We start from the raw sequence: 26,520 nt of genomic DNA, 5'->3' as shown, positions 1-26,520 counted from the left end.
CCACGACCACCTGTCGCTCCAGCAACACGAGTATTGTACACCCCTGACTCTGGAGGCACCTGCCCTCACATGCATGTACACTCACATGCACATACCCACATGCAAGATATGTCATATTGTTTTTCTTAAAAAAAAAAAAAAAGAATGTGACCACTCTTGACCATCCTGGTTATCACTTACCCAGGAGCTGTCACTTATTAAAAATGGTCCAGGAGCCTTACATACATTAAGACCAGCAATCTACCAGCTAAGCTGAATCTATAAGCCAGGTAGAGCAGCAGAGTACTACAGAAGCTATGGCAGAGGCAGGCAGAGGTGGGCAGGTGAAGCATTCTTGTGGGATAGCCTGTGACTCAGTGGTGCCTTGGACAAAGCTCTCTTCCAATCTCTTCCCTCCCCCTTTCTTAGCTTCCTTCTCTGCATCAACTTCCTCCTCCATTTTCTCAATGTGAATTTCTGTTCCAATTCAGGATCCAATCTTATTTACTCACTGGAAAAACTCACAAACCTAATAGATTCTCACGGAAACTCACTGCCCCTACCCCCATGCCCCCCAAAAAAGATCTGAGCTCTAAGCCTGCTTCTATCTGCCTCTACTCCTCTATTCTGGCTTCCTACTGACGTATTCTGAAAACTTAGTTCAAAGTCATTATCATCTCTACTGTATTTTCCCCTCTCTCTGTCGTGAACCTCACACTTTCCTATGAGAGTCAAAGCATAGATGGTTTGCTTTTCTCAGTCCGCACTGGGAATGTTAATTCTAACCCTCACCACACCTCTTTCTGAATCTGTCTCCTTCATGTTTTCTACCTCTTTCTGTGATTACATGCATGGTTTCTTCTTTTGACAAGCTTACGAGGTAGAAGTCGTCTTGACTTTGTGCTCTGGAGACTCTCAGAGTACCCTAGACTGCAAGTTGTTCAGTAGGTGTCTGCTCCTGCCATTCCATAGAGACTTATAAACTTGGCATAGGCCGCTGGCCATGGGGCAGGAGGCCTTCCTGGCCTGACCTGTGCTGCACATGCACTTGGCCTCCTATCAGCTTTAAAGGGGCCTTGTGGTTGTGGATGCCTCAGGTGACCACCCTGGAGATCTGTCCAACTGACAGGAAACCAAGACTGGGGGTGGGAAGGCAGCACTCCAGAAGGTGGGCTGGTGATCAAGTTCTAACAACTGGTGGACAGCAAAGAAGTGGAGGGATGCTTTCCCATCTACTCATACAGAGTATCTTGGCCTAAAATAGGATTCATTTCTGCTCTATCCCTATAGTCTTACACACACATACGAACACACACACACACATACACTACACACACATACACATACACACACACACACACACACACACACACACACACACACACACACACACGGAGGCAGGGGAGCTTCCAGGACAACTCACCAATCAGAGGCTGGACCAGAGCAGAGCCACCTCATTCAGCATCCAAGCACCGCACACAAACCCTGGAGCTGACGGCCCACCTCTGGCACAAGCTCTCATGAATCCAGGCCAGATGCTCTTTTTGAAACCAGAGCAAGAGCAGTCATAAGCCACGCTGAAGGCTCAGTGCATTTACTGTAGAGAGGACCTAAGAGGAGATGTGGTCTGTTTTATTTGACTCAGATCTACCTAACTTTCATTGTTTGCCTCTGCTTCGTGTCCCAAAGCACTATTCCAAGCCCAAGCTGAAATTACATTTCTGGATTAATAACGAGAGCAGGAAAATCAATCACATCTGCCCTGGGAATGAACCCAACACCAAAAGCAGCCACAGAGGAATCTGTGAGTTGAGTTTAGAGTCAACTTTAATTCTGAAGGAAATGAACCTTTAAGAAGAAAACTTAAATAACATCTATGTAGACAAAACATTAATCTACACTGCCCTAATAAATGTGGGGTTTCTAAAGTTCTCCCCTTCCATGGACATTTGCCAGAGCAGAACTGCCCTGATAAGATGGCAGGGGGCCAAAGACTGCAGAATAGAGGCCACTGCGCTGAGCCTGCACCAGCCAGCCCTCCGCTGCACTGAGTGTCTGCATGAGGCCACCCCACTGAGCCTGCACCGGCCTTCCCTCCGCTGCACTGCCCCACCTAAGGAATGCCTGCATGTCCACTTTCTCCATCAGGATCCCTACAAGCAAGCCTGCCTGCCTCCAGCCCACCTGAGCATAGCTGGCTAGTCCTGGAGGCTTCTAGATTCGGAAAAACCTCACTAGTGACTGAAGATGAACAGCTCTGTACTGAGCTACAATAGCCCCACCTCTCCTCTGGGGAGGAGCTACCACAGAACAAGGTCGGAACAAGGCTGGCCACTTGCTATTGGAATACCCAGAGGCTCTGTACCTAAGCAGAGCAGTCAGCAGCACCACAGCCCTGCACAGCCTCTGAGACTGCAGTAGCGTCTCTAACACAAAGAGAGAGGCACAGAGAGAGGCACAGGTGTGATCCTAAAACTCCAAAGAGCCACTTATTTAAAAAAGTAAAATTAACTCTTGACATATGTTCTTAGACTCAATATATCTAAAACATTGTAACTGTAATACATAATCTCCAAACATTCCCAAATGGAATATTTTGCCTTTTTCATACCAACATCCTCAGAAATCAGGTATTGTGCGGCAGTTACGACACACTGGGATTCAGACTCGTCACATTTCAATGCTCTCGAGCACATGACTAGCAGCTACAATGCACAAATGGCTCCAGAGTGTTCATCTTAATTGATGCTGCTGAGGAAATACGAAGGCTACAAGACCTACTGTAGACACTGACTGTCAAGACTCCAAAGAGTAAATAGTGTATGTGGGTTTTACAGGACACAAACAAAACCCAAGAAAAAGAGACGTTCTTTCTGTTCACCTGGAAGTCTAGAGAACTGAAGGGCAGTGTTCCTGCTTGCCCACTTACAGGGCAAAACTGTCTTGCTCCTGCTGTCCTCACTAAGAACAACAAACTCCCAGCCCCCACTTAGTACAAATCCATGCTAGTTGCTCCTTCCATATAATCTCGCACATTCTCTCAGGGAGGGCACCTCACTCCCTCTCTACCAGTCTGGTACAATCCTCCTTGTCTATCAAACACCAGCCAAGCAGCCCACACTTCAACCATAGCTGGGAGCCACAGGGGAATTATGAGCACAGTTGTAGCAGGCTCTTAGGTACAGGGAGAGAGGCAGCAACTGACAGTGAACCCTTCACACCATGTGAACTTCTAACCTTAGAGGCCCTGGTGAAGTTCCCAAGAAGGAAAAACAAATCACGAAATCCTAGAATAATGAAATTAGAAACTGAACTTTTGAACATTAAAGGGACTTCTGTGGTCTTTATCCTTAAAACATAAAAAATAAAAGGCACCTTACAGAGCCCACTTCTCACACACACACACACACACACACACACACACACACACACACACACACACACAAAGACCACAGATTTAAAACTCAATAAGCCTAGATGAAAACATGAACCCAATCACTATTTATTTGCTAAAGACAGATAATTTAATTCTCTTAAGTATGCATTGTGCATCAACATCTAAAACAGAAGGATGCACGATAGGTTATAGCCCTAATAGAAAATATGCAATTAGCACATTGAGATGCTAGCACATCTAACTCTTGAGTTGAAGCTTTGCTCATTCCTGTCAATTATGTAGAGCTCAGAGCTCTAACGGCAATAAAAGCAGGGCTCCTGGGAAACAAAACTACTTCTGTATTCTCAGCATTAGCAGAAGCCAGCCATCAAATGCAGCTACCAACATCTGTTATAGCGGCTCAATCCCCTGTAACTCCATCTCTCCACCATAGCAAGCACCTAATAGTGTCTGTATAGCTGTGGAACACATCAAGGTGAAAGGCAGCCAGAGGGGAGCACAAGTTCAGCCTGGAGAGAGGGAGGAGAAGCCTTCCTGGCAGGAGAGCACCTGAGTCAGGCAGGGAGAGGAACAGTGGGGAGTCCTGAGAAAGGGGAAGTTGGCTGAGGACAGGATATGGAAACACACTTGCACTGACAGGACTGTGGGGCAGAATCTCTTGGGTGAGAAGAACTAACAGACACACACGGAAAAGATGGGAAACCAAACAGACATGAGGTATGGCGCTTCCCATACCAAAGGAAGAGCTTGGATTTCATTTAAGGATGGACACAGCCTTGTCGTGGGAACGGGTGTGAGTGGAGGAGGAGGCAAACCAGAGGAAAGCTGAAGGTCATCGCATGACAGTGATCAGAGAGATAAACACTGCCTGAGGAAACTGCTCCATTACCTCCACTGCCCTCCCTGCAGGTACCAGGAACCTGGAGAATGACTCTCCAAGGAGGAAACTGCCATTGCGGGGAAAGCACTTGCAGGACTGGGCACCCTGGGGTTAAACACTCCGGTTCTCAGAGGACACTTCCCTAACATGGCACTGCCAGAACCAAGGTTAGAGTGGGCAGCCTGGTGTGGCATCAGGGGAAGAGTCGGTTATAATGCCCATGGATCACACTCCACGGAACAAGCAGAGGTCAGAACAGAGCCAAGGCCACAATCATTCATCCCAACCCTGAACACTACATCTGCAGAAAGACAGAGTCCAGTATTAGCAGTGACTATTTCTCATGTAATTAACATGGCTGTTTTTAAGTTGGAAGAGAAAACGGTTTCTGGAAAACTGTGCCACCGGGATGGTAAAAGCTAGATAGAAGAAAGCTCGACAGGAGGTGTTAGAAATGATGCCCTGGGACCAGGACGTCATGAAGAAACTGAAGAAGTCCAACTCTAGACCTGTGGGAAAGCACTGAAAAGAACGGGGATTAGAAGTAGAATTACGGGCTCTTCCAGAAAACAATCACACCACTAAGTTTTAAATCCTCTTGAGATTTCTCTATCCATGGTCTATAGTACTGAGGCACTCTAAATAATTATATATTTCAGATAAGGCAAAGCAGTCCAGAGACCCAGAGGCCTGGCTGCTTCCTGCAGGAGATAGTTCAGGTTTCTCTGCTCACATTAACTCACTCCTCCCTCTTCCGCATGAAGCCAATCAGTGTCTCTCAGAACACGGTTAGTTTAGACCACTAAGTTAGTGCAGAGAAGAGAGACTCCTGTTGCAAAGCCTAACGCCCAGGGTTCAATCCCCAGGACCCACATGGTGGAAAGAAAGTATAAGACCCAACCAAGATGTGTCCTGACCTCCAGATGATGCTATGGTATATGCATGCCACATATATACACATGCACACACATACATATATACATACACACACACACACACACACACACACACACACACGTGTGTGTGTGTGCACACACAAGTGCATCTACACAAATATACAGAAATGTGATGGCCGGGGCGGGACAGAGTCTCACTATGCAGTTCTGGATGCCCTGCAACATGTGCTATAGGCCAGCTGGCTCAAACTCACTAAGATCTACCTACCTCTGCCTCCCAGGGCTGGGATTAACAGTGTGCACCACCATGCCGGACATAGTTAATACTTTAAAGATTCTTCACTCAGCTACTTATGTCTACATCAGTCATACATGAACAGGTCAACATGAACAGAATCTACAGCGAAATGTCTGCATAAGATCACTCGACTTTCAAAGAGTGGGTTACAAACCTAAGAAACACAAGAAACTTCAAAAAAGCTGTGAATTTAAGCACAATTGATCTACTCATGTCAGTGGTAGGAAAAAATACTTTAAAGCACTGTGCAAAAAGGATACAAAAAAGGAGGAAGACACTAGAAATGATGTCACTAGAGTCCCTGGCAATGAGATAGAACAGATGTCTGTCCAAGATAAACCACAAGCTATGGGTTCTTAAGGTCTGCAGTCTGTTATGCATCGAAGTATGGTTGTTTTCCCTCTCAAATACCTACTGAGAGTTCTCCGTCCAGACCACAAGCCAACAGATGCTAGGCTCTGCCCTCCGACCCAGAAGGGTGCTTGTCCCAGCTCTGAGCTCAGAGCTCTTGCCCGTGAACACACACTTACTTCAGAGTGAGCACAGAATCACGGGAGAGCAGGCTCTACTCACTCTGACAGCTAAGCACCCTGTGGTAACATGAACATGATCCCCTCTTCCCTGCACTTACCAGTCCACTGAGGGGGGCAGCGGCAGTTGTAAGTATTGACGCCATCCACACACACCCCTCCATTCTGACACTTGTGGTTAGGGCAGTCGTCGATATTCCGCTCGCAGTTGCTCCCTTCAAAGCCTGGTGAGAGAAGAACAAAAGACAATGAGGATCTCACAGCAGCGCTCTGCTGTCACTAGCAGGACATGGTCACAGGACAGACCTGCTTTGAGACTTCAGGACACAGCAGCAGCTGCTGCACAAGAAATATCCCGGTCCTATACTCCTTGGCCTTAAGCACAGCTAGACAGTGAAAGTGACTCATTATGGCTCTTGTGTTCACAGTTACCTCACATTTATTTCTGTGAAATAAAATCAGAGCAGACAAATGTATTCCAAACACCAGGGCATTGGATTCTCCACAACTCCTATCTAGATTCCTAAAAAGAACAGCTCAATCAATCAACAGATAATTAATTAAGTCACTGGGGTTGCACATATAGCTTGATGGTAGAGTGCTTGTCTAGAGTACACAGGCCATATTGCCATATAAAAAAGAACAGAGAGAGTGGAGGGAAGAGAGAGAGGAAACTAGGAATGGGGGTTGGGGGAACTGGACATTTCTGTGAAGGGGAAAGAGGAGCACTGGAGGTAAAGGAGGAGCACTGCAGCTAAAGGGGAGCACCGAAGCTAAAGGAGGAGCACCGGGGTTAAAGGAGGAGCACCAGAGCTAAAGGAGGAGCACCAGAGCTAAAGGAGGAGCACCGGGGCTAAAGGAGGAGCACCGGGGCTAAAGGAGGAGCACCGGGGCTAAAAACATGCAAGTGAGAAGGAATGCAGGCTCGGGGGCATAAAGGGAAGGTGGGCTAAGGGGACCTGTGGGGGAGGCAGGTTGGGGTTATGCAGGGGAGATCAACCAAATGAAAAAGAAAAAGGAACCTGTGCCTTCCTTCAAATGCTGATTTTACGAAGGAATGAAAATACTGTAAGGACTTAAATGTTACCTAACTCAAAAAAAATATGTTAATGAACAAATAAATTGGAGTAGAAAACAGTCTTAACAAGCTTTAAGTCTTTCTCTCTCTTTTTTTTTTTTCTTCCTTGGACAACAGGTCAGAGGATTCCAAAACTAAGTGTGTGGGAGGACACAGGAGAGAACAGAGCTTGAGGTAGAACAGACTGAGTCACAGCGTCCCCACCTGAAGCTGTTCAATGCACAGCATTACAAACTCTGAGTCAGCGTCAGTCAGTTGGAAGGAGGCTGAATCCACCTGCCCAGCCTGCCTTTCTGGACTGGTAAGTGCCCCATCAGGAATAAAGTCCTCATGGTAACACAGGCTTTTGAGAAGTGGCATTGGTAGTAACTAAAACTGCTAACATTTCAAACCTTCCCTGCTCTTCTCCATATGAAGGCTACATTGCTTGTCTTCCACATATTGGCAACTCTAGAATTCTACACTGCACCCTAACTGCCTGCGGGGTGGCCCTCTATCATTCTCACTGAGCCTCTCTCCTTCCCTGTGTGAACAAACCTCTGACTAAGGAGGAGAAGCCATGTGGGCTCAAAGAAGCAAGGCCAGTGAGTGCTGTGACCAAACATCTGGATTCCCCAAAATATCTCTTACAGCTTTCCTCACTCAAAATACTCCCTGGGTTTTACACTGGATACTGGGGTACCACAGAGCGATAGGCAGAAGCCCTGTTTATGGGATACAGACTTCCATCACACCTTGCTCTGTTCTTTCCTTACCACAAGCTACTTATGGGCTCTACATCCGATTTGCTGTGCTGAACCATGGCTGGTTATCTGACTACATGGACAGTCATATAAATGAGTTTAAATCAAGTAGACAAAACCACAACCCCAAACTCACATTATATAGAAGATAGGAATAACTAAAAGCAACAATTTGGCACAAGCTAGGGCCATACAGGACTAGGACTCGTAACTGAGAGGATGCGTCCATAGACTGGCGTGGAAGCAAGTCTGAGGGGCATTTTCTTGGTGGATGATTTGATGTGGGAAGGCCCAGTCCACTGTCGAAGGTTCGCACTTAGACTGGTGGATACGGTACATAAGAAAGCAGGCTCGACGAGCAGCTTTCCTCCACAGCCTCTGCCCCAGTTCTGTCTTCAGGGCCAGCCTGACTTTCTTTGATGATAGAAGTGGATCTTTCTAACCTGAGCTAAGCAAAGCTTGCTTAAATATGACCAAAAGCACAAGCAGTCAAAGAAAAAGAGATCTCCTCAGAACATCTAAATAGCAAGAGGGGAGTGGGACAGGGGGCAGCCCACAGAACAGGAGAAAGTGCCTGTGAGTCACATATACAGTTAAGACTTAGATTGAGGATGTATTTTTTTCTTAGAACTTATACAGCTTAATAAAAAATACGAATAACCCAATCACTAAATGACAAAGGCTCTCAGGGGACACCCCCCAAACAATCGAATAAACAGTAAGCACAAGGACCATGTCTTGTCACTGCAAGCTACCAGGGAAGCACAAATCAAAGAGATGGCTAACTTCACATCCATCTGGACTGTTGTAATCAAATGGCAGACGGTGACAATGCCACCACAAGTGTGGGGACTGGAATACTACTTCACTGCTGGTAGGAGCATAGCACAGTGTGACCTTCTTGTGAGTCTGGCCATGCCTGAAAGTTAGTGTTACCGTGTGACTCAGCAACTCCACTCCCGGGTGAACACAGAGTCAAAATGTCAAGCACCTGAGAAATGCACGGTGGCAAGACTGAGCAGTAGACTGTCAGCCAGCGGGAAAAGGAAAGGAGTGTCAATGTGTCCTACCGTGCTGTAGAGCATCAAAGTCACACTAAGTGAATAGGGCCAGATTGTCACACAGTATGTTTCCAACTATGTAAAATGTCCACAGCAGGCAAACACAGTCACAAAGCCCATCAGCAGTCACTAAGCGCTGGAGGGAATTAGGAAGATGGGCGGTATGTGGTTCTTCTGCAGCATGAGACCATTACAAAACTAACTGTGGAGATGATGACACAAATCTGTAAGTCTAGTAAGAGTCACAGAACTGTGCATCTATAAGAGGAAACCGTATGTTGTGTAAAGTATCTCTCAGTAAACCTGTTAGTCTAGGGGAAGGTTCTTAAACATATGAGCTCATACTATTCTGCATCAAGGGGATTAGAGCATCCGCTGGAGATCATCTCCTTTAAGCCTCTTATATTACAAATGCGGAAGCTAAGGGGAACTGGGATGGGATCACTAGCCCAGAATGGCTTGGCTAATAAGCAGCAGCATCCAGGAAGGAACCGGAGTACTACCCAGTATTACTCAGTTTTATGAGACATGAGAGCTTCCCTTCAACAACCTCAAAGCAGATCTTAGGTCAAAAGTCCCCAGATCTGAGCAAACTCAAGCCACATTCATTCCTCCCCCAAGTAAGTCAGGATTGATGCTTTTAAAATAGAGATACAGAAAAAATAACTACATTAATAACTAAAGATCTAGAACTCTTTCTGAAAAGGGATAGCAAATTCTTGAAAGAAATTGTTCATCCAAAAGTGGGGGCGGGACAGTCAATTACGGCCATCATTTCCTTAAAACGTTTCAAGTCTGTAGGAGGAGTGACACATAGATCAGATGTAGGAGTAAGTAGATGTGTCACAGTCACAGAAGGGCTCGAATGGCCACACTAAAGGAGTCCACTGCTGAAAGCCAACTCCAGTCCTTAAAAGGCCAAAAGGAGAAAATTAAACTCCGAAGAGCCATTTTAAGACTGTGCCTTTAGGAAACTGTGGGCCACCCTGCTGAGCAACCTTCAGTGAGGGACACATCCTCCCACAGACAGCAGCTCTCTCAGGAGAGCTGGTGTCTTCCTGTCTTCAGGCCCTTTCAGTGAGGGTGGAAAGCAGCTGGGAGAAGAGAAGCGATGGGCTGACATTCAGGTCAGACTGAGAGACTTCAGGAATAATGGAGAGCTGGGAATGCGCAGCTGGACCAAAGCCAAGAGAGACGCCATCTTTTTCCTGGAAAGAAATCTCACAAAGGTGAAGCTGTGGGTATCTTCTGTCTGTCTGTCTGTCTGTCTGTCTGTCTGTCTGCCCCCCCTCTCTCTTCGTGTGTGTGTGTGTGTGTGTGTGTGTGTGTGTCTGTGTGTGTCTGTGTGTGTGTGTCTGTGTAATGAGAACATGCAAGAGAAGAGCACATGTTCCTGAGTGTGAAAATGGTAGAGGGAACCACTGCTGGTTGTACTTCTGCTCTGCAATAACAAAGGACACAGAAGACACACAAGGGTGAGTCCTTTACTGTCAGGAAGATGACATATACTCAGTCTGCAGAGCATCCAGGCCCTTGCACCTTCACAAGAACATGGTTTCTCTGACAGCAGTGGACAGACAAGATGGCATTCCAAGAAGTCATCATATAGAGAGAAGGAAAAAAAAGGCCAGTAGTTCCAGAACTATCTGTTCCAACTGTGAACATTTCTCTCTCTCTCTCTCAGTGTTGCACAAACTGAATCACTTTGGTGGTATGAATTCCTTCCTCACGGGTCCTGGAAAACTGCAGTCAACACAGTAACCACAGTGCTCTGTGCAGGAAAAACTACACCTTGACCATACAAACAGGATCACTAACTTCTGTGCTCCTCTACAGTTTTCAGAACTCCAACTTTTCAGAACACTCAAAATCACTTTCAGCCAGTATTACAGTGTCCTTGGACAAAGGCAGCCAAACCTGAGCTGCAGGATTCCAGACAGGAAATGTTACACCCCCCCATCCTGACAAGATTCTACACTCAATCAGCAGTCAAGTGTCTGTGGGCCTGTTCCACATGGGTCCTGTTTTCAGGTGTTTGGGGCAGTCATCAATAGGCAAAAGCAAGGATCGTGACCTTCAGTCGAGCCTGGAAACAACAGGCACCATAAAAGAAATGACAGAGTACAAGTTATACAGCAGGACGCTAAGTGTCGCAGAAAAAGAAAACAAAAACTTAGGCCAGGGCCAGTAATTATGGGGTTGGAGGGGTGGCTATAATTGTAAATATAGTCGTCAGAGCACGATTAGAATGCAAAGATCTGCGCTGCAACAGGAAACAGCAATGCAAGGGATGCAAGAGACCTTGACCAACTGCTTTGTGACCTGCTGACTCAGTTTCCCCACTGTGACAATTGAAGTGTCGATTCTATTAAACTTGGGGTGCTAGTCACATAGACATTTCTATTTTAGCAGCATCTCAATCCCTCGTGCAGAGCAGGGGCAAGGAGGGGAAATGAGAAGGGAAACCCGAGAGGGCACTGCCCAGACCTCGCCTGGGATGGAAGAGAGTGCGAGGTCTTCCACACTCTGGAAATGCAGATTTGCTCCCAGTGCTGTGCACCTCCCACTCCTTCTCTACATACAGAAGGTAGCCATCTGTCTCAGATCACATGATCCCAAAGTGCAAGCGCCAGTCTGGTAACCTACACCCTCTGCTCCGTGTGCCGTACCCCCGGCTAAGGCAAAGCAAACACTAAGTGATTACAGTGGAAGTGTCTTCTTTTCCCATAAAGTAAATACTTTTAATATTAATCCAAACTGCTCAAAACATGCAATGAACTGTCAAACACTCCAAGGCAGTCTCAGAAGCAGATGAGCAGTGTGATGGCCACCAGGTACACCGGGCGCTGGCTTTGGAAATGGCCTGCCCAAGTCCAGTGGCCTGCTTCTGTATCAGCCGTGAAACTCTCAGTGACTTACCAGGCCAGACTCTAGATACTGCCCCTGAGAAAACTCAAAAAATTATACCTATCTGCAAAGTATTAGAGATGTGTGCACACACATGCACCCCAAGCACAGCATGAAATACAGCCGAACCTCCTTACTCCACTACTCCAGCCCTGGCAGTGCACTGGCTGCGGAACTCCTGGTTATTTCCTTTCTCAAGGAGAAGCTGCTATCCTCATTGAAAGCCTTTCCTGCACTCGCTCAGAATTCCCTGAGGTTCGTTATCACGCCTAGCGGATAACAATGCAGAACAATGCGGGTGAATAATCGCTCTCCCAGCTAAAGACTTCCTGTATTGACCTCTCTAACTTCCTGTCAATATCTTGCTGCCAAACCAGCCTCCTGTTCTAGGCAACTATTAAAAGCAATTTTCTTGAAACTGAAAATGGCACACGGCCCCCAGCAATAAATCACACTAACTTCAATTATGAGCCACTTGGGCCATTACATTATATTATTAGAATGTTTGCAATATTAAAATATTTACAAAGGAAGTTGTTTATATTTCTATTTCTGTTTTTAGGTCCTAAAATGCAAACAAATCCAAGCGCAAAGAAAGATATCTTGGTTTTTCCTTCTGTGTGATAATATAGGCGATAGCCATTCTAACTAAACATTTATTCAGCGTCTAGAACGACAGTGCTCTCTACCCCTGATTGAGAGAGAGAGCAGGATGGTTAAATGTACTTCCTTATGCGTCGTGGTAGTGGCTGGCTGGACTCGGGCTCCTGACATGCTGCTTGCTGTAGCAAGGGCACAGCAGCATCTGGGGCACAGCAGTAAGTCACTTAAGTTTTGCTAAATTAAACTCACAAACTGGGTCTAGAACAGTGGTTCTCCACCTGTGAGTGGCCACCCCTTTGTGGTCACATATCAGATACCCTGTGCATCGGATATTTATATTACGATTCATAATAACAGTAAAGTTACAGTTATGAAGTAGCAACAAAATAACTGTGTGGTTGGGGTCACCACAACATGAGGAACTGTACTAAAGGGTCACGGCATTAGGAAGGTTGAGAACCACTGACCTAAAAAGAGAGGGCTTAATGGTTAAGAGCACTTGCTGGTCTTGATGAGGATCCAGGTTCAGTTCCTAGCACTTACATGGTGGCTCACAACTACTTATAACTTCAGTTTTGAGGACTACAATGCCCTCTTCTGACCTCCTTGGCCACTAGACACACATGTGTAGAGACATACATGTAGTCAAAACACTCTTAAACATAAAATAAATAAGTCAAAGTTTGAAATAAATTGTCATTTGGTTTTATACTAAGGATTGACCTTTGACCTTTAATCTCCTAAAGATGAAACACACAAGCCATTATGTGTGAGCCACATTCTCAACACCGGAGTCTAGGATTCCCACTCGAAGAGTGGCTGAACAACTTCTTTTTGAGGCAATCCTGCTGATTTAGCACATTACACATACACCCCACACGCAGTTTTCTCTTTTGTTTTTGTGCTAAGGGTATTTGTATAAAAACAGAATCTTTGTTGCTTAGTAATTCATCTGCTCCAGCTGCTGGTGCTCTGTTCCCAATCAAAATTCCTGGTTTTCAGCATCCTCATTACTTTTATACAGAGTGCAGTGAGCTGGCCAGGCTTGCTCCCTTCTCCCTCTAAGGAACCCAGGCTCTGGGCCTCCAAACACAACTCCTCTGTACTTTGGAGCTGGGCTGTGTGTGTACTTAGGCCCTGAGCAGCCAAGAGAACGGCAGCAGTATGTCTAGATTAGTTTCTCCCACGGTGTCAGTCAGAGCTTGTCGGAAAACACCTCGGTTAACAGAAGAGCTTCTTTTAAACGTCTCCAGCTTGAAGGTGGGAAGGACACCCCCATGTCAAGGTGAAAGGATCATCTCCTATGTCAAGGTGGAAAGGACTACCCTCCTCCCAAGTCAAGGAGGAGACAAGGGAGAGGTAACTCTTCTTCTGGGGCAGAAGCATAAAAGAAGCTGATCCTCCTGTCTTGATATCACTTTGGCTTACAGTGCTTACCACACACACACACACACACACACACACACACACACACACACACACGATTCTCACAGTCTTCCCCACCCTAGATCTGGCCCTTTCTTGGAGCTGTTTCTCCAAAAGGGACAATAAACAATTTCCTAAGCACTCATCGTCATAAACTCTTGACATGTTAAATTAACCCCTGCTCTATTTATGGATCACAGTGATCCCATAAAAACCCTCCCTTGCCAGCAATCCACCCCACACAAAGCCTCGCTTCCCTTCCCCTGCTTTCTTGGTAAGGGAGGTTCTGAGCCTCTCACACCTCCACCTTCATCCTGAGGCTGGTTCCCCACTCCAGAGAGCCAAGAGAGCTCCTCACCTGGCAGGCAATGGCATTCAGAAGTGAAGTCTCCAGTCTGACGGCAGGTGCCTCCATTGACGCAGGGTGAGGGTGCACAGGGCACGTACGGGCTGTCACAGTGCTGGCCTGTGAAGCCCTGAGGGCATTGGCATCGGTAGGACCCAGGAAGGTTGAGGCAGGTGCCTCCATGTTGGCAGCGTCCTGGAATGTCACATTCATTGATGTCGGCGTCACACTTCTGGCCTGTGATGCCTGCAGGACATCTGCAGGAGAACTGGTTGGCCACAGAGCTACAGGTGCTTCCATTTTCACAGGGATGAGACAGACAGACATCTGTCCACTGACACTGCTTTCCTAAGGGAAGGGCAACAGAACTCAGTGCCACTCCCTGAGGGAGCCAGGCCCACACTCAGCAGCTCCCTCTGCCACCAAGTGAAGAACAATCTGCTTACATGGAGACCCCTAGACTTCAGAATCTACAGAGGACAGGAGTGCCACCTCAAGATCCTCAACCAAATGGTGTTTTCTCAAAGTTCCCTGAGGCCGTACGGTAAGACTCAAAGATTCAGGGGCAGGGCACATGAGGGACTCATGTTGGCTACGTAAAGCCATGCCGGTAGCATTCCATCAGTCCTGTGGCCCAGGCTCGGGTCTGCCTGCTCTCCTAGCTCCTGGTCGTTGCTGGGAACACTGTCATTTACCTGCTGGGCTCCCCCTTATGCTGACAACTCTGCCACCTCTTCAAACCATCCTTGATGCCCACCCTGAAGCGTGCCATCTCCTCAGCGCATGCCAGCCACCACAGCAACGAGGCTGGGTCCCCACCAGGCTCTCAATCACGTTCGCTAGTGAAGAAAACGTGGATTTTCCACACTATATGGTTACTGAGTTTGCTCTTCAGTGACGGAAACAAGTCAACACTACATTTTCTTCAAACAATTTTCCTGAGTGTCTAAGCAAATACTTCAAGGTATCTACCTTTTTTCTTTTTCCTCCCCTGTACCTTCAAACTCTCCAAAGGTAGAGGACACGCTGACTGTTCATCTTACAAATTAAAAGATTCTCAGTGCCTCAATATGAAAATGTTTAAGAACGTTATTCTTTTTTTTTTGGTTCTTTTTTTCAGAGCTGGGGACCGAACCCAGGGCCTTGCGCTTCCTAGGCAAGCGCTCTACCACTGAGCTAAATCCCCAACCCCAAGAACGTTATTCTTGAATTATTTTCTTCTATACTATATAAAGGATCTCACACATTTTATGTCCGCTTTTTTTTTTCTTCTTTTCTTTTTTCTTTTTTTCGGAGCTGGGGACCGAACCCAGGGCCTTGCGCTTGATAGGCAAGAGCTCTACCACTGAGCTAAATCCCCAACCCCCATTTTATGTCCTCTTAATCATATTTTTAACCTTTTCCTGTTTATATAGCTAACACTTAGCTGTTAACAGATTTTTAAGTGTCCCTGAACCTTTCCCCATATTCCAACTTGTATCATAATGCTAAATGTACAGTGGAGTTGGGGGCCCTGATGTGAGGAGAAATATCCCTCACAGAGTCAAGCATCTACGCACTTGGTCCTCAGTTGGCAGTACGTTTGGGGAGGTTACAGAATTGTTAAGAGATGGAGACCCTACTACAGGAAGCACATGGATGAGGGCAGGCTGTGAGCTTGCAGTCTCCTCCCACTTCTGCCCTGCTCTGCTTTGTACTGGTGAGTGAAAACTGACCAGCCAACTTTCTGACGGCCGCCATGCCTTCCTAGCTACTATGGATCCATCCTCTAGAACCATAACAGAAAGCAAAGTCTTGCTTCTCGGAGTTGCTGTGATCGAGGTGTTCTCTCACAACAGCGAGAAGTAGCTAACACAGGTCACTTCAGACACCGGAAAGTCAGACACATTACCTGTGAAGCCAACTTGACAGGTGCACTCATAGGTGTCCCAGCTGAGCATGTGGCAGGTACCTCCATTCTGACAGGGGCGGGAAACAAAACAGGGGTGAGAGGTCGAGTATTGGCAGTCCTCCCCTGTGAACCCTGGAGCACATCGACAGGTGGCTTTTCCCAACATGGCCTGCGTCACACAAGTACCACCATTCTGACAGCGGTTCTTCTCACAAGGGTCTCGATGTTGACAATATTCTCCCAAGAAGCCCTCTGGACATCTGTATTTTAAAAAAAAAAGATTCCATGAAAAACAACTGATTTCTTGTGAGTCCAAAGATCAGAAAATGATCTGTACATGCAAGAAAATATTCAAGTGTGAACAAAGACATGTAAAGGTCCAACCTACAAACTCCCTGACTACAGGAGAGGTGGTGCTCAGAGAATTTACTATATCCCCAAGTCCCTGTGAGTCCTGGCAGGTAACAGAAGACCAGATGGGTGGCCCAGCAGGGTCAGCTACAGTCAGTCAGGATGACACTTCCTCAGAGGTAAAACAGACTGAGATGGTCTCACTATAAAGTGCTGTGCAGACCTCCCTCCTTTGTGGTGGTAACTTCCTCACTCTGATGAGGCAGTGGACAGGACTAAGACACTCTCATGATGACAAGTACACTGAACCCTATAGATGTCCCAGTTAACACAGAGTTGGCATCATGGGCTCCTTCTCAACTGAGTATAGGAAATGGTAGGAATCTCTCTGCTCTGCACATGGCTCTCGGGGTGGCGTTCAGGCGGCTGAGACAGACAGAAGAAAAGGAAGGTTCAGGAAGGGTTCAAACAGACATCTTAAATGCTGATGAATAAGCAAATGAAAAATGATATAATTAAGAATGCATAGAAAATCTCAAGTACCACAGAAACAACTGTCTACAGCAGGGAAATAATTCAAGAATAACACTCTAGCTGATGACACACACCTGCATTCTCAGGATTTGGGAGAGAAAGCAGAGGGTCAGGGGTTCAAAGCCAGGATTGTATGAGATCCTGCTTCAAAACAACTTTTTCCATATTTTATTTTCTTTTGTTGTTTTTATATTTATTTATTATATATAAGTACACTGTAGCTGTCTTCAAACGCACCAGAAGAGGGCGTCAGATCTCAGTACAGATGGTTGTGAATACTGCCATGTGGGTACTGGGAATTGAACTCAGGACCTCTGGAAGAGCAGCGAGTCCTGTGCTCTTAACCATTGAGCCATCTCTCTAGCCTTTCCCATATTTTCTAATTAGTTCTTGAGAAGCTGTTCCTCTTAGTTCATAAGGCACACAGCCACCCCAAACCACACGTATCACTTATAGAAATGTTCTCTAACAGCATCGGAAAGGGAGAGAAGTTGTTTAATTAGGACACTAACGACTGTGTAAAAAGAACACAAAGACTGAGAATGCTTCTAACTATAATGTGTGCCGTTTGACTGGAACTCCAGGTACCTGAGTGACCTATTTGTCAATTTTACTTTTTAGAGGACAAGAAAGTGACATAGAAGCCTGTACCACTACTACCTAAAACACCTTTAAACCAAACCTTCACCCTCAAACCCAGCTCCTGTCCCGTCTTCTCTGATGACAGGAAGCACTGAACTCCTTCCTTACTCTTCCAAGAACACCAAAGACACCTCACTAGCCATACTGTTTTTGAGAAAATGAGGAAGGCATGAAACCAGGGAACTAAGACAACATGGTCAGAAGAACTGTGCAGTAGCTGTAATGACTGGTGGAGAAAATAGCTGGTAAACAGGGACAGTGTGGTGATGTAATCAGCTAATGCCTCCTACCCCTTCCCAGAACTATACACTGTAGTGTGGTGGGGAGGAGCAGACAGGACTCTGGAGCTTCTTCATCAGTAAGTCACTCTCCAGACAGGCAGGGAGCAGAGTTCACCGTGATGAAACCAACAGACTGGCCATGGACAGTGAGTGCACTTCAGAAGGGCAGAGGTCTTGTCAAGAGCCTGGGCGTCAGGGCTGAGAGATAGCTCAGTGGTTAAGAGCATTCTGCTCTTGCAGAGGGCCTGAGTTTGGTTCCTAGCACCCCACATTAGGCAACTCACAAGCACCTGTAACTACCGCTCCAGGAGAACCTGATGACTCTGGCTTCCCTGCACTCACATGCACACACCCACACACAGACACACGCAGACATATAATGAAAAATAAATTAGTTAATTTTAAGACAAGTCCAGATGCAATGGCTTTGGACTGGCTGCTTCTCCTCACTGACATCTTAAGTAGTTAAAAAGGCTACTTACACCATGGATTGTGTGAGAACCAGGAAACTCAATACATGAAAAAAAAATATTATGAGCACTAAAATACTCAGCAAATAATTTTTTCTCTCCATGCTTGCTGAGGAAAATATGATGGCTTATCCAAATCACAGCTTGTTTGACAATAGGCTATGGAACTTTGCTGGACTTCTTTTTTCTTAAATAGAGGCACTGAGAACAGCACTGTGGCATGGCTAAAATTAACCCTGCGAGGGATTATTAAAAGCACTTGCAGCTTATTCAAGAAATGAGTTGTGGAAGATGCTAAGAAACTGTATCCCACCTCCCACTCACAGCAACAGGCCTCTGGGCATCAGGCCTGTTGATCTTCCAGGGTGGGAACCATGCACCGTGTGAATAATGTGTGCCTGTAAACCCGGGTGGGCTCTGCCCAGCTCTGCTCCTCAACTATTACACCACCCCCAGCGCTGCCATGTGGCATTGGCTGAGAAAATGCAAACTCATTTAAATGTCAACATCATGAACATTCAATGAGAACAAGGTCCCCGGGAAAACAGAAATGGGTCAACAGGAAAAGTTCTGGGACCTCAGCGATGCATTTCTGAATTCTCTGATTCCAGGGTTTAATCCAAATGGTCATTCCTTATCAAGTATAAAAAAATAAGTTTCCACTAAGTAGATCCTGTTTAAGAAGCTGGCCAGAGTGGAAAAAAGCAAGGAATGCCTTAGGGGTCTGGTTTGGCCCATTTCTGTATGGCCTATAAACCATGAATGGTCTTTACATTTGTAGATGCTTGAAAAACTTAGAAAATAATATTTTGTGGCACTTGGAAAATGTATAAATTCTCATTTCCGCATCCATAAATAGTCATGTTGGAGCACTGCCAGGCTTGCTCATTTGCAGATGGCCGTGGCTGCCACAACCACGGAGTAGAATATCTGCAGTGGGACCACATGGCCCACAAAAACATTTAATCCTGGAACTTTGCAGAAGTTTGCCCGTTCCTCAGTACAGAAGACATGGGGCCTATTAACAGCACCCAATATGTTTATTAGTCATGACATTAATGATGATGGAGAATACTCTACTAGTTTAGTACAAAAAGTGTTAAACTCATTCATTAACTGTTAGAGCAAACACTTAGCAAACACTGACTGCGTGCCAGGCGTTTTTTTTCCAGTAGTTATGGATGCACGCAGGTTCAGCATCCCAGGACTCAACCAACCATAGGTCAAAAATGCCCGGGTCGGGGCAAGATGGCGTCTGCACTAGCCATGTTCAGCTGCTCTGCCACTCCCTGAATATATATTGTTATAACTGTTTACACAGCACTAACATTATATTAAGCATTAAAGGTAATGTGCAGATGGTTTAATGTGGGAGTTTATGCACAGGTTGAACAAAAAATATTATATAACTTTATACAAAGGCTCTGTGGGACTCCTGGAGCCAATCCCCAGCTGATACTGAGGAACAACTGTGCTAGGAAAACCTCTGTGTTCATGAATGTAAATTCTAGCAGAGGACAAAAGCAAAAAAGTACAAGATGCATTAGGCAGAAGGAAAAATAAATCCGGAAGGAATGGGGGATGGTGAGACGTCTCAGCAGTTAAGAGCACAGGCTGCCCTGGTCGCGGCTTTGGGTTATGCCCTAGCACCCACATAGTGGCTCAAAACCACGATAACTCCAGTTCCAGGGACCAGCATCATCCTCTGGGGAAAGAGAGACAAGTCAACTTTAAATAGGAAGGCCTGAGGTGGCTGACTAAGGGAAAGTGTGCACAGCAAAGGGACAGGAGAACCAAGGCTCTGAGCAACCCTAGCTTATCCAAGGAACAGCATGAGGCCAGGTATCGCCACACCCAAGGGCATAAGGAGGGATGACAGAGGGAAGCTGTAAGCTGGCAAGGACATGGAGCCCTTAGTCCCTGTGTGAGTCCTCGGGATGATACACAGCAGTGAGGCCTCTAAAGCCCACAGGCAGAACCACCTCCCTGTACATGAAACTAGACTTACTTATTGGTGAAGACCCAACTTCCTACTTAAAATGTCCTGGGCTTACCATCCCTCTGTGTCTTTAGGTTTACCTTGACATATATACACAGGTCTCTTCTAACCTGCCTTTTCAACGACGTCCCTCCTCCCTTCCTTTCTACTAAGATGCCTGTATGTTTGTATCCATGTACAAACAAGCCTCTTGGGCTCAGTGTGCAGACAGTCCTTTCTTTCTGACCACGTCTCACTTCTCAGAAGACAGCTTGCAACCCAGGAGGCTCCGATCACCTCCTAAGAGTGCAGACCTGGTGAGGTTTAGCTGACATTTCTCTGCTCACGCAAGGGCACCCCCAGTCCCACTGGAAGCTCTGTGGGTCACTTCCTATACCATCTGGAATGTGACCAGGCCTAGCAAAGTTGGTCTACCTTTTTCCTTTCCATTATGGCCATTTTCAGTTCAATTCTGGGCCACACTGCTCTTTTCTCCACCATACACTTAGTGCTTGTCCTTGTTACAATGATTTAAACACAGCAGACTCCAAAGGACGCCACTCTAGGGCACCGGTTCAGCTTTCTAAGCCACTACCTATCATAATATGTCCTGCCAATGACGTAAAGAAAAACATTAGGGAAAGATCATTTCCCCAAGAAACTTTCAGCTCTTCCAATTTCCTAAGGGTCATAATTCGACATCTCTTTTATCTAATCTCTCTTTAAGTTATATACAGTTGCCGTGTCTGACAAGTCTTGTTAACTGAATTCCTTATCACTTGTGTTAACTGTTCCCCTATTGATAGCAGTTCTAATCATCTTTAAAGCCTCAGGTCAGACATCTTGTTGCTGGCTCTATTCCCACCTCCATGCATCAAACCTTAAGGCACCGTAAGGTAATTTCAATCGAGTGGTATAAGCATTTCTAAACTATTCCCAAGAGGCGATAACCAGCCCCTGCTTGCACCAACGTGATGCAGCGGCAGGACGTCACCGTGTTCATTTGTCCTGCTGCTGAGCCTGTACCTCAGAACCAGCTCCCTGCACTGCAGATCTGGTTCACCGTAGGAGCTGGAGCACAGCACTGGCCCTCTCTCTTGTGACACAGACTCAGTATGAGTGCCTGCCCTCACGGGGTCCTCACGTCTTCACAGCACTGAGAACCCCATGCAGCAAACAGTAAATGCTGTATTCACAGTATTGTGACGTAAAATGACTGGCTTGCTGCTTCAACAGTCTTCAGTCTTTCCATTATAAGATACATCTTTCCCTAAAATTCTGTCCCCCCACACACACCCCACAGTAACTAAAAGCCTATGCTCACACTAGCATTCTTCGTTCACAAGTTCATGCCAGCATGATTCATAATAGCTGAAGGTAAAACAGCCCAACTACCCATCCCCTGGTGAGTATTCTATCCACACAATAAAACATTATCTGTCCAGAATAAGGGACGGACTACCTGACACACTAAAACATTATTATGCTAAGTAAAAGACGGTGGAAGGGACAGCCAGAGGTGTGACTCTGTTCTTGGGAAATGAGCTCAGCAGGCAAATGCAGACACAGGCAGATGCTTACTTACTGCCTGGTCCACAGGGCTACGGCCATTACCTATTACAAGTCTGCTGCTAATGACACAAAAGAAGCTACTGCTCATTGCACATGCAATGGGAGAATAGGGTGAAGGCAGGAAAGAGAGAAAGCAGTAGAAAAGGTTTCATCTGAAAGGACTCCTTTAAGGCCCTCCCTGAAACAGCCAGCCAGGCCCTGCCTCTCCCAGGCACAGTAGCCTGGATTCTGGACATGGAACAGGGACAAGAATGGCAGTTCCCACCTATCGTCCATCTGCAATGGCCACAGTGTAGGCTGTCTCCCCAGTAATACAGGGCAGGAGAACTTCCCAAGTGAACAGCCACCCATCGAGAGAAAAGCCAAAAGCAGGGAGCAGCTCTGTCAGCTCCAAAATGGGTGACGTCTGAGGAAGAAACAACCTCTCTTCCAACTAAACACCAGGGCTTGCTCACCCCATTTCCACCAAATGTTCCAGCAGCAGGGTGAGCCCAAATTGTGCCCAGGCCGTGCTGCAACCCTTTTGCTTGTGTTTTTGGGAGTTTTATTTTTATTGTTGGTGAGGATTTGGTCATTAAAAACAACAACAAAGGAAGCCCCACCACACACAGGAGGGAGGGGCAGTCTTCACACAACAGCAATTTCAAAATCGTGAGTTTTCAAAAACTGTGCAGAATGTGGAATGGAGGGAAAATGTCTCCTGTGGGCTGCATCGCAGTGCAGCTGCTCCTCATTAAAGCTCCTCTTGACTCCCTCTGGGCTGGTTTCCAGCAGAAAATTCTTTAACCAGAACTCGGCTTTCAACCCACTTTCGTCTTGCTCTGGGCCTCTCAGCCCTCCGCTCTATGGTGGCGGCCAGCCTCCACTGAGCTCAGGAGGGGGACAACCGGTCATTAAGGTACATGGGGGATGGGGGCTAACGACCCACAAACCAAATGAAACGCTGGACAGTAACAAAGGTCTGTAGTTTAAAGGGCCTCAAATCAGTCTGTTCTTTCCTGTGACCATGATGCCAGCCAGGTTTCCTGCCACCACCACCCACCCCTACCCTGTTCCCATTCCCCGTTAAAGTAGATAAAAGTAATTGCTAACAGATGAAGCTAGCAGTAACCAGTGAAAGTTCCTATTTAACTTTCAATTCCCAAAGCCAGGCTGAAAACATCTAGGTGCCCCAAAGTTTTTAGACTCCAGTCTCAATGCCTCTGCTACACTCAATATCCCAGGCCACTGGGTAACCTCAACGTGTCCCTCAGCCCCACATCTCGCTAGACTATCAACCTCTTAATTCTGTGACCGTGCAAAGGTAACTAACTGGGCTGTGCTCACTGCTGACTTGTTTTGTTGTTATTGTTTGGCTTTTGTTTCGTTTTGTGTTCAGCGTGGACCTACAGCTAACTTCCTGATAATAGAAAATGGAAGCTGCTTTATCATATGCATTGTCCCACAACCCCCCACTACACTCATTCCCTGCTGCTACTTCCAAAGACGAAAGGGAAATAAAGAAAAAAGAGAAGGAAACAGTATATCTTACCCAGTAAGAAGGGGAAGTGCTGGTGTGCACAGTGGAGCCCCAAACAGGCTGTTTGTGGTAAAACATGCTTTCTAGGGCCTTCTTGGTTTGATATAAAGAAACAAAGACCAGTATACAATCAACCCTACACACACACACACACACACACACACACACACACACACACTCTCTCTCTCTCTCTCTCTCCCCCCCACCCGACCCCCACACACAAACACTCACTCACACTCCCCCCCGCCCCCTCATACACACACACCCACACCTCCCAAACACACCCCAACACACACACTCACTCACTCACATCTGACACACAAAGACTGCAAGGCAGGCGTTTTTCTACTATGTAAATCTGCTTCCTGGACAGCACATTTCTGCCTTTCTTGTACAAGTATTTCAGAAAATGTTAATCTTGATTCCCACATTAGCTGAATGCTTCCAAATTAAAAGTTTCCCACAGGAAAACTCCGACAAGGGAGCTGGGAGGCCAGGGTTTGTCTTCTGGAGCCCTACCTCGATTGGCTCACAGGTGTTCAGGTTTCTCCACCCCTCATCTGAATGAAGCAATGAGCACACTGACTCTAACACATCCAGGCTGAAGAGGCTGAAGAGGCAGGGCCTCAGACCCGCTGGTTCACAGCAATTCGACCCTAGGTCGGCGCTGGAATGGGGAGCCGGGCAATAGGAAGACAGGCTTTATTTACACGGGAACTTTGCGAGTGCTCTTGTCCTCCAGCTGACAGTCTGAGCTCACTTACCAGAGCTCTGAGACCCAGCTGAGTGCCCAGGGCCTTCAGCAGCCTCTGAACAATGGAACCAGGACACAAACAGTGCTGAGGCTGTGTCCTTGCTGTAGCAGAAGGTGGCTCTTCCTGTGTCTTTCCGTACATAGTCAGCCCTTTACCATATTCCCTGGACCCCGAAAAAATATCCAAAGGTGACTAAAACACCACAAACCTGCTCTCATCACAAGAGTTCACAAAAAGCACCCTCCACTGTAACAGACAAAGTGCCTGAGAAGATGTCTGTTGTAAGTGCAGTGGAAACAAGGATCTGTAACCGACGAGCACTCCTTACACCACTACGCTGTATCTGGCCCACATCTGAATGTGCACGATGCTGTATACGTTATGTTAATGTATGACTAGCCTAACTGTCTATTTGGGTGACTTTTATATTACTGCTGATGAAGTCAGGCCTTGCTCATGCTATGCAAGCCTCAAGCACTGCGCACCATTCCCAAGCCCTGGAAAGAGTCCTGAGTTCCTAGTAGACTTTGACCTGGTGCATTGTCTTGAAACAATTTTCTTGATGTAGTTTTTCTTCAAGCACTATACTCTCTCTGTATTCAGCTTCCTCTACCTCAAAGGACATGTCACAATCCAACACGCCTCATGCCAGACCTGCGCACACGCCAGTCACAGAGTCCTACTGTCTCCACCATCTGTCATAACCATGCCCTCAAATTCCTCCAAGCCTCTGCCTAAATATTATTTCCTGCCGGTAGCCCCATGCTGCCTATGAGCACACTTGGGAGGCTCAGGCAATAAGACCCTGTCCTTACCCCCAAAAGAAAAGGGGGGGAGGAGGGGAAGCTACAGGAAGGAGAAGAAAGGGGAAGGGGGAGAGAAAGGGAACGAGAAGGTTTGGAAGGGACATCCCCACTTTACATTCTCATAGATCTGACACAGTGTAGTAACCTTTACTACAATTATTTATCTCCTCTAATAGACAAGAACTACTCTCTACTATGCCCTCTGTGCCAAGCAGAGTGACTAACATTTGGAAGTCATTCAGCTGTCGAGCGCTCACATTCTTAGCAGATGCCAAAGGGCAAAATGCAAGGGTCCACATAATCTTTACAACCCAAAGACTCCAGACTCCAATTACCCTGGAAGTTTGGGAACCACTGGGTTGAGGTATTTACCTAAAGGATCTTTAAGCTAATTAAGATTCTTGATACACAGAGTACCTACCTCTTAACCTTCATAAACCCAAGACTATTCGAAGCTGTACGACACATGGAATAGATTTCTTTAAATCACATTTACATTTTCCTATATATAAAGTGACTCAGCTCTCGGTGTGTATCTGCTGACCCTAACCCTCCGACTCTCACACACAGCAGAGACTGCAGTGCCTGTGTAATAGGCTCACAGTACACTGCTGTGCCCGGAAGCAGGTACCAGTCCGCGCCAGCTTTGCACAGCTCCAGGCTCACCTGCACACCTCTCGAGACACTTTTAAGAGCAAACATGATTATTAAAACCATCAGTGTCACATCACCCAACCCCCAGCCTGTCTACACAAAAGGTAACTTTTGTAGCATTTACACCAACTAACATTTATTACTTTGCTGGTAATAAGAACAATTATTTGCCAAAGAAAAGCCTGTGACGTTCACGTCTTTGAACAGTGTTCCTCATTAGTTTAGTAGAAACCTGGCTGTGACCGGCACAGACCATCTCAGCTAGAGATAGTGCCAACCAAAAGCGGGCAGCGGGGGGATCAAGAGTAGCTCACTGCAGCGATCTCAGCTCCTCTGCGTCACCGCACAGTAAAACAAGGACGACACCAGAAACAGTGGCTCTCCTGGCATCTGCCACTTCTCCTGGGAAAGCAGGAGGTTTTCCAGTGGCTCCTGTGGCCCTAAGGTGGATGCTTGTCCTCCAGAGAAATCTACCAGCTGTGTTTGGATCATCAGCTCAGGAACGATCACTGGTGGTGCTTTAGTGGGCATAAAGTGATGCAGAACTAACAGTTTGACTCTTGGCCTGAAAAATGTGCTACCAAGCATTGTAAGGAGTTTGCTGACACCCGCTCTGAGGGCAGGACATCACTGACAGCAGCGTAAAGACAAAAAGGCTGACAGTTTAGGTGAACTCTTGTTCACTACAAATAAAGCCATTTCTGCTAGAGATAATACTCAGTCGGTAGAACCCTGGAGTCCCATATGTGAGGCCCTAGGTTTAACTCCCAGACCAGAGCGAAAGAAAGAGAAGGAGAAAAATAAAATAGGGTTAAGGAAACCAGGCCAGTTGAGAAACAGCCATTACGAACTATGTTTAACTCCAGAAACACAGCCCAATGGTATAAGTATCGTGGTCAGTTGCCAAACCATCTGTATAGAGAA

General features: G+C 46.5%; 1 protein-coding gene across 1 annotated transcript in view; it reads right to left on the bottom strand.

Moving 5' to 3' along the window:
* Notch2 (notch receptor 2) overlaps positions 1 to 26,520 on the bottom strand; it is a 133,488-nt gene that overhangs the window by 61,033 nt on the left and 45,935 nt on the right. Inside the window, exons 3-5 of the mRNA NM_024358.2 lie at positions 16,035 to 16,294; positions 14,156 to 14,491; positions 6,082 to 6,204 (exon numbers count right to left, since the gene is read on the bottom strand). Coding sequence (NP_077334.2) covers positions 6,082 to 6,204; positions 14,156 to 14,491; positions 16,035 to 16,294 — 719 coding nt within the window. The remainder of the gene's footprint in view (positions 1 to 6,081; positions 6,205 to 14,155; positions 14,492 to 16,034; positions 16,295 to 26,520) is intronic.

The sequence above is a fragment of the Rattus norvegicus genome, chromosome 2 (assembly GCF_036323735.1).
Source record: "Rattus norvegicus strain BN/NHsdMcwi chromosome 2, GRCr8, whole genome shotgun sequence".
Classification (NCBI taxonomy): domain Eukaryota; kingdom Metazoa; phylum Chordata; class Mammalia; order Rodentia; family Muridae; genus Rattus; species Rattus norvegicus.
Note: the sequence above shows the minus strand (reverse complement) of the source record. Positions and strands in the feature narration are given on the sequence as shown.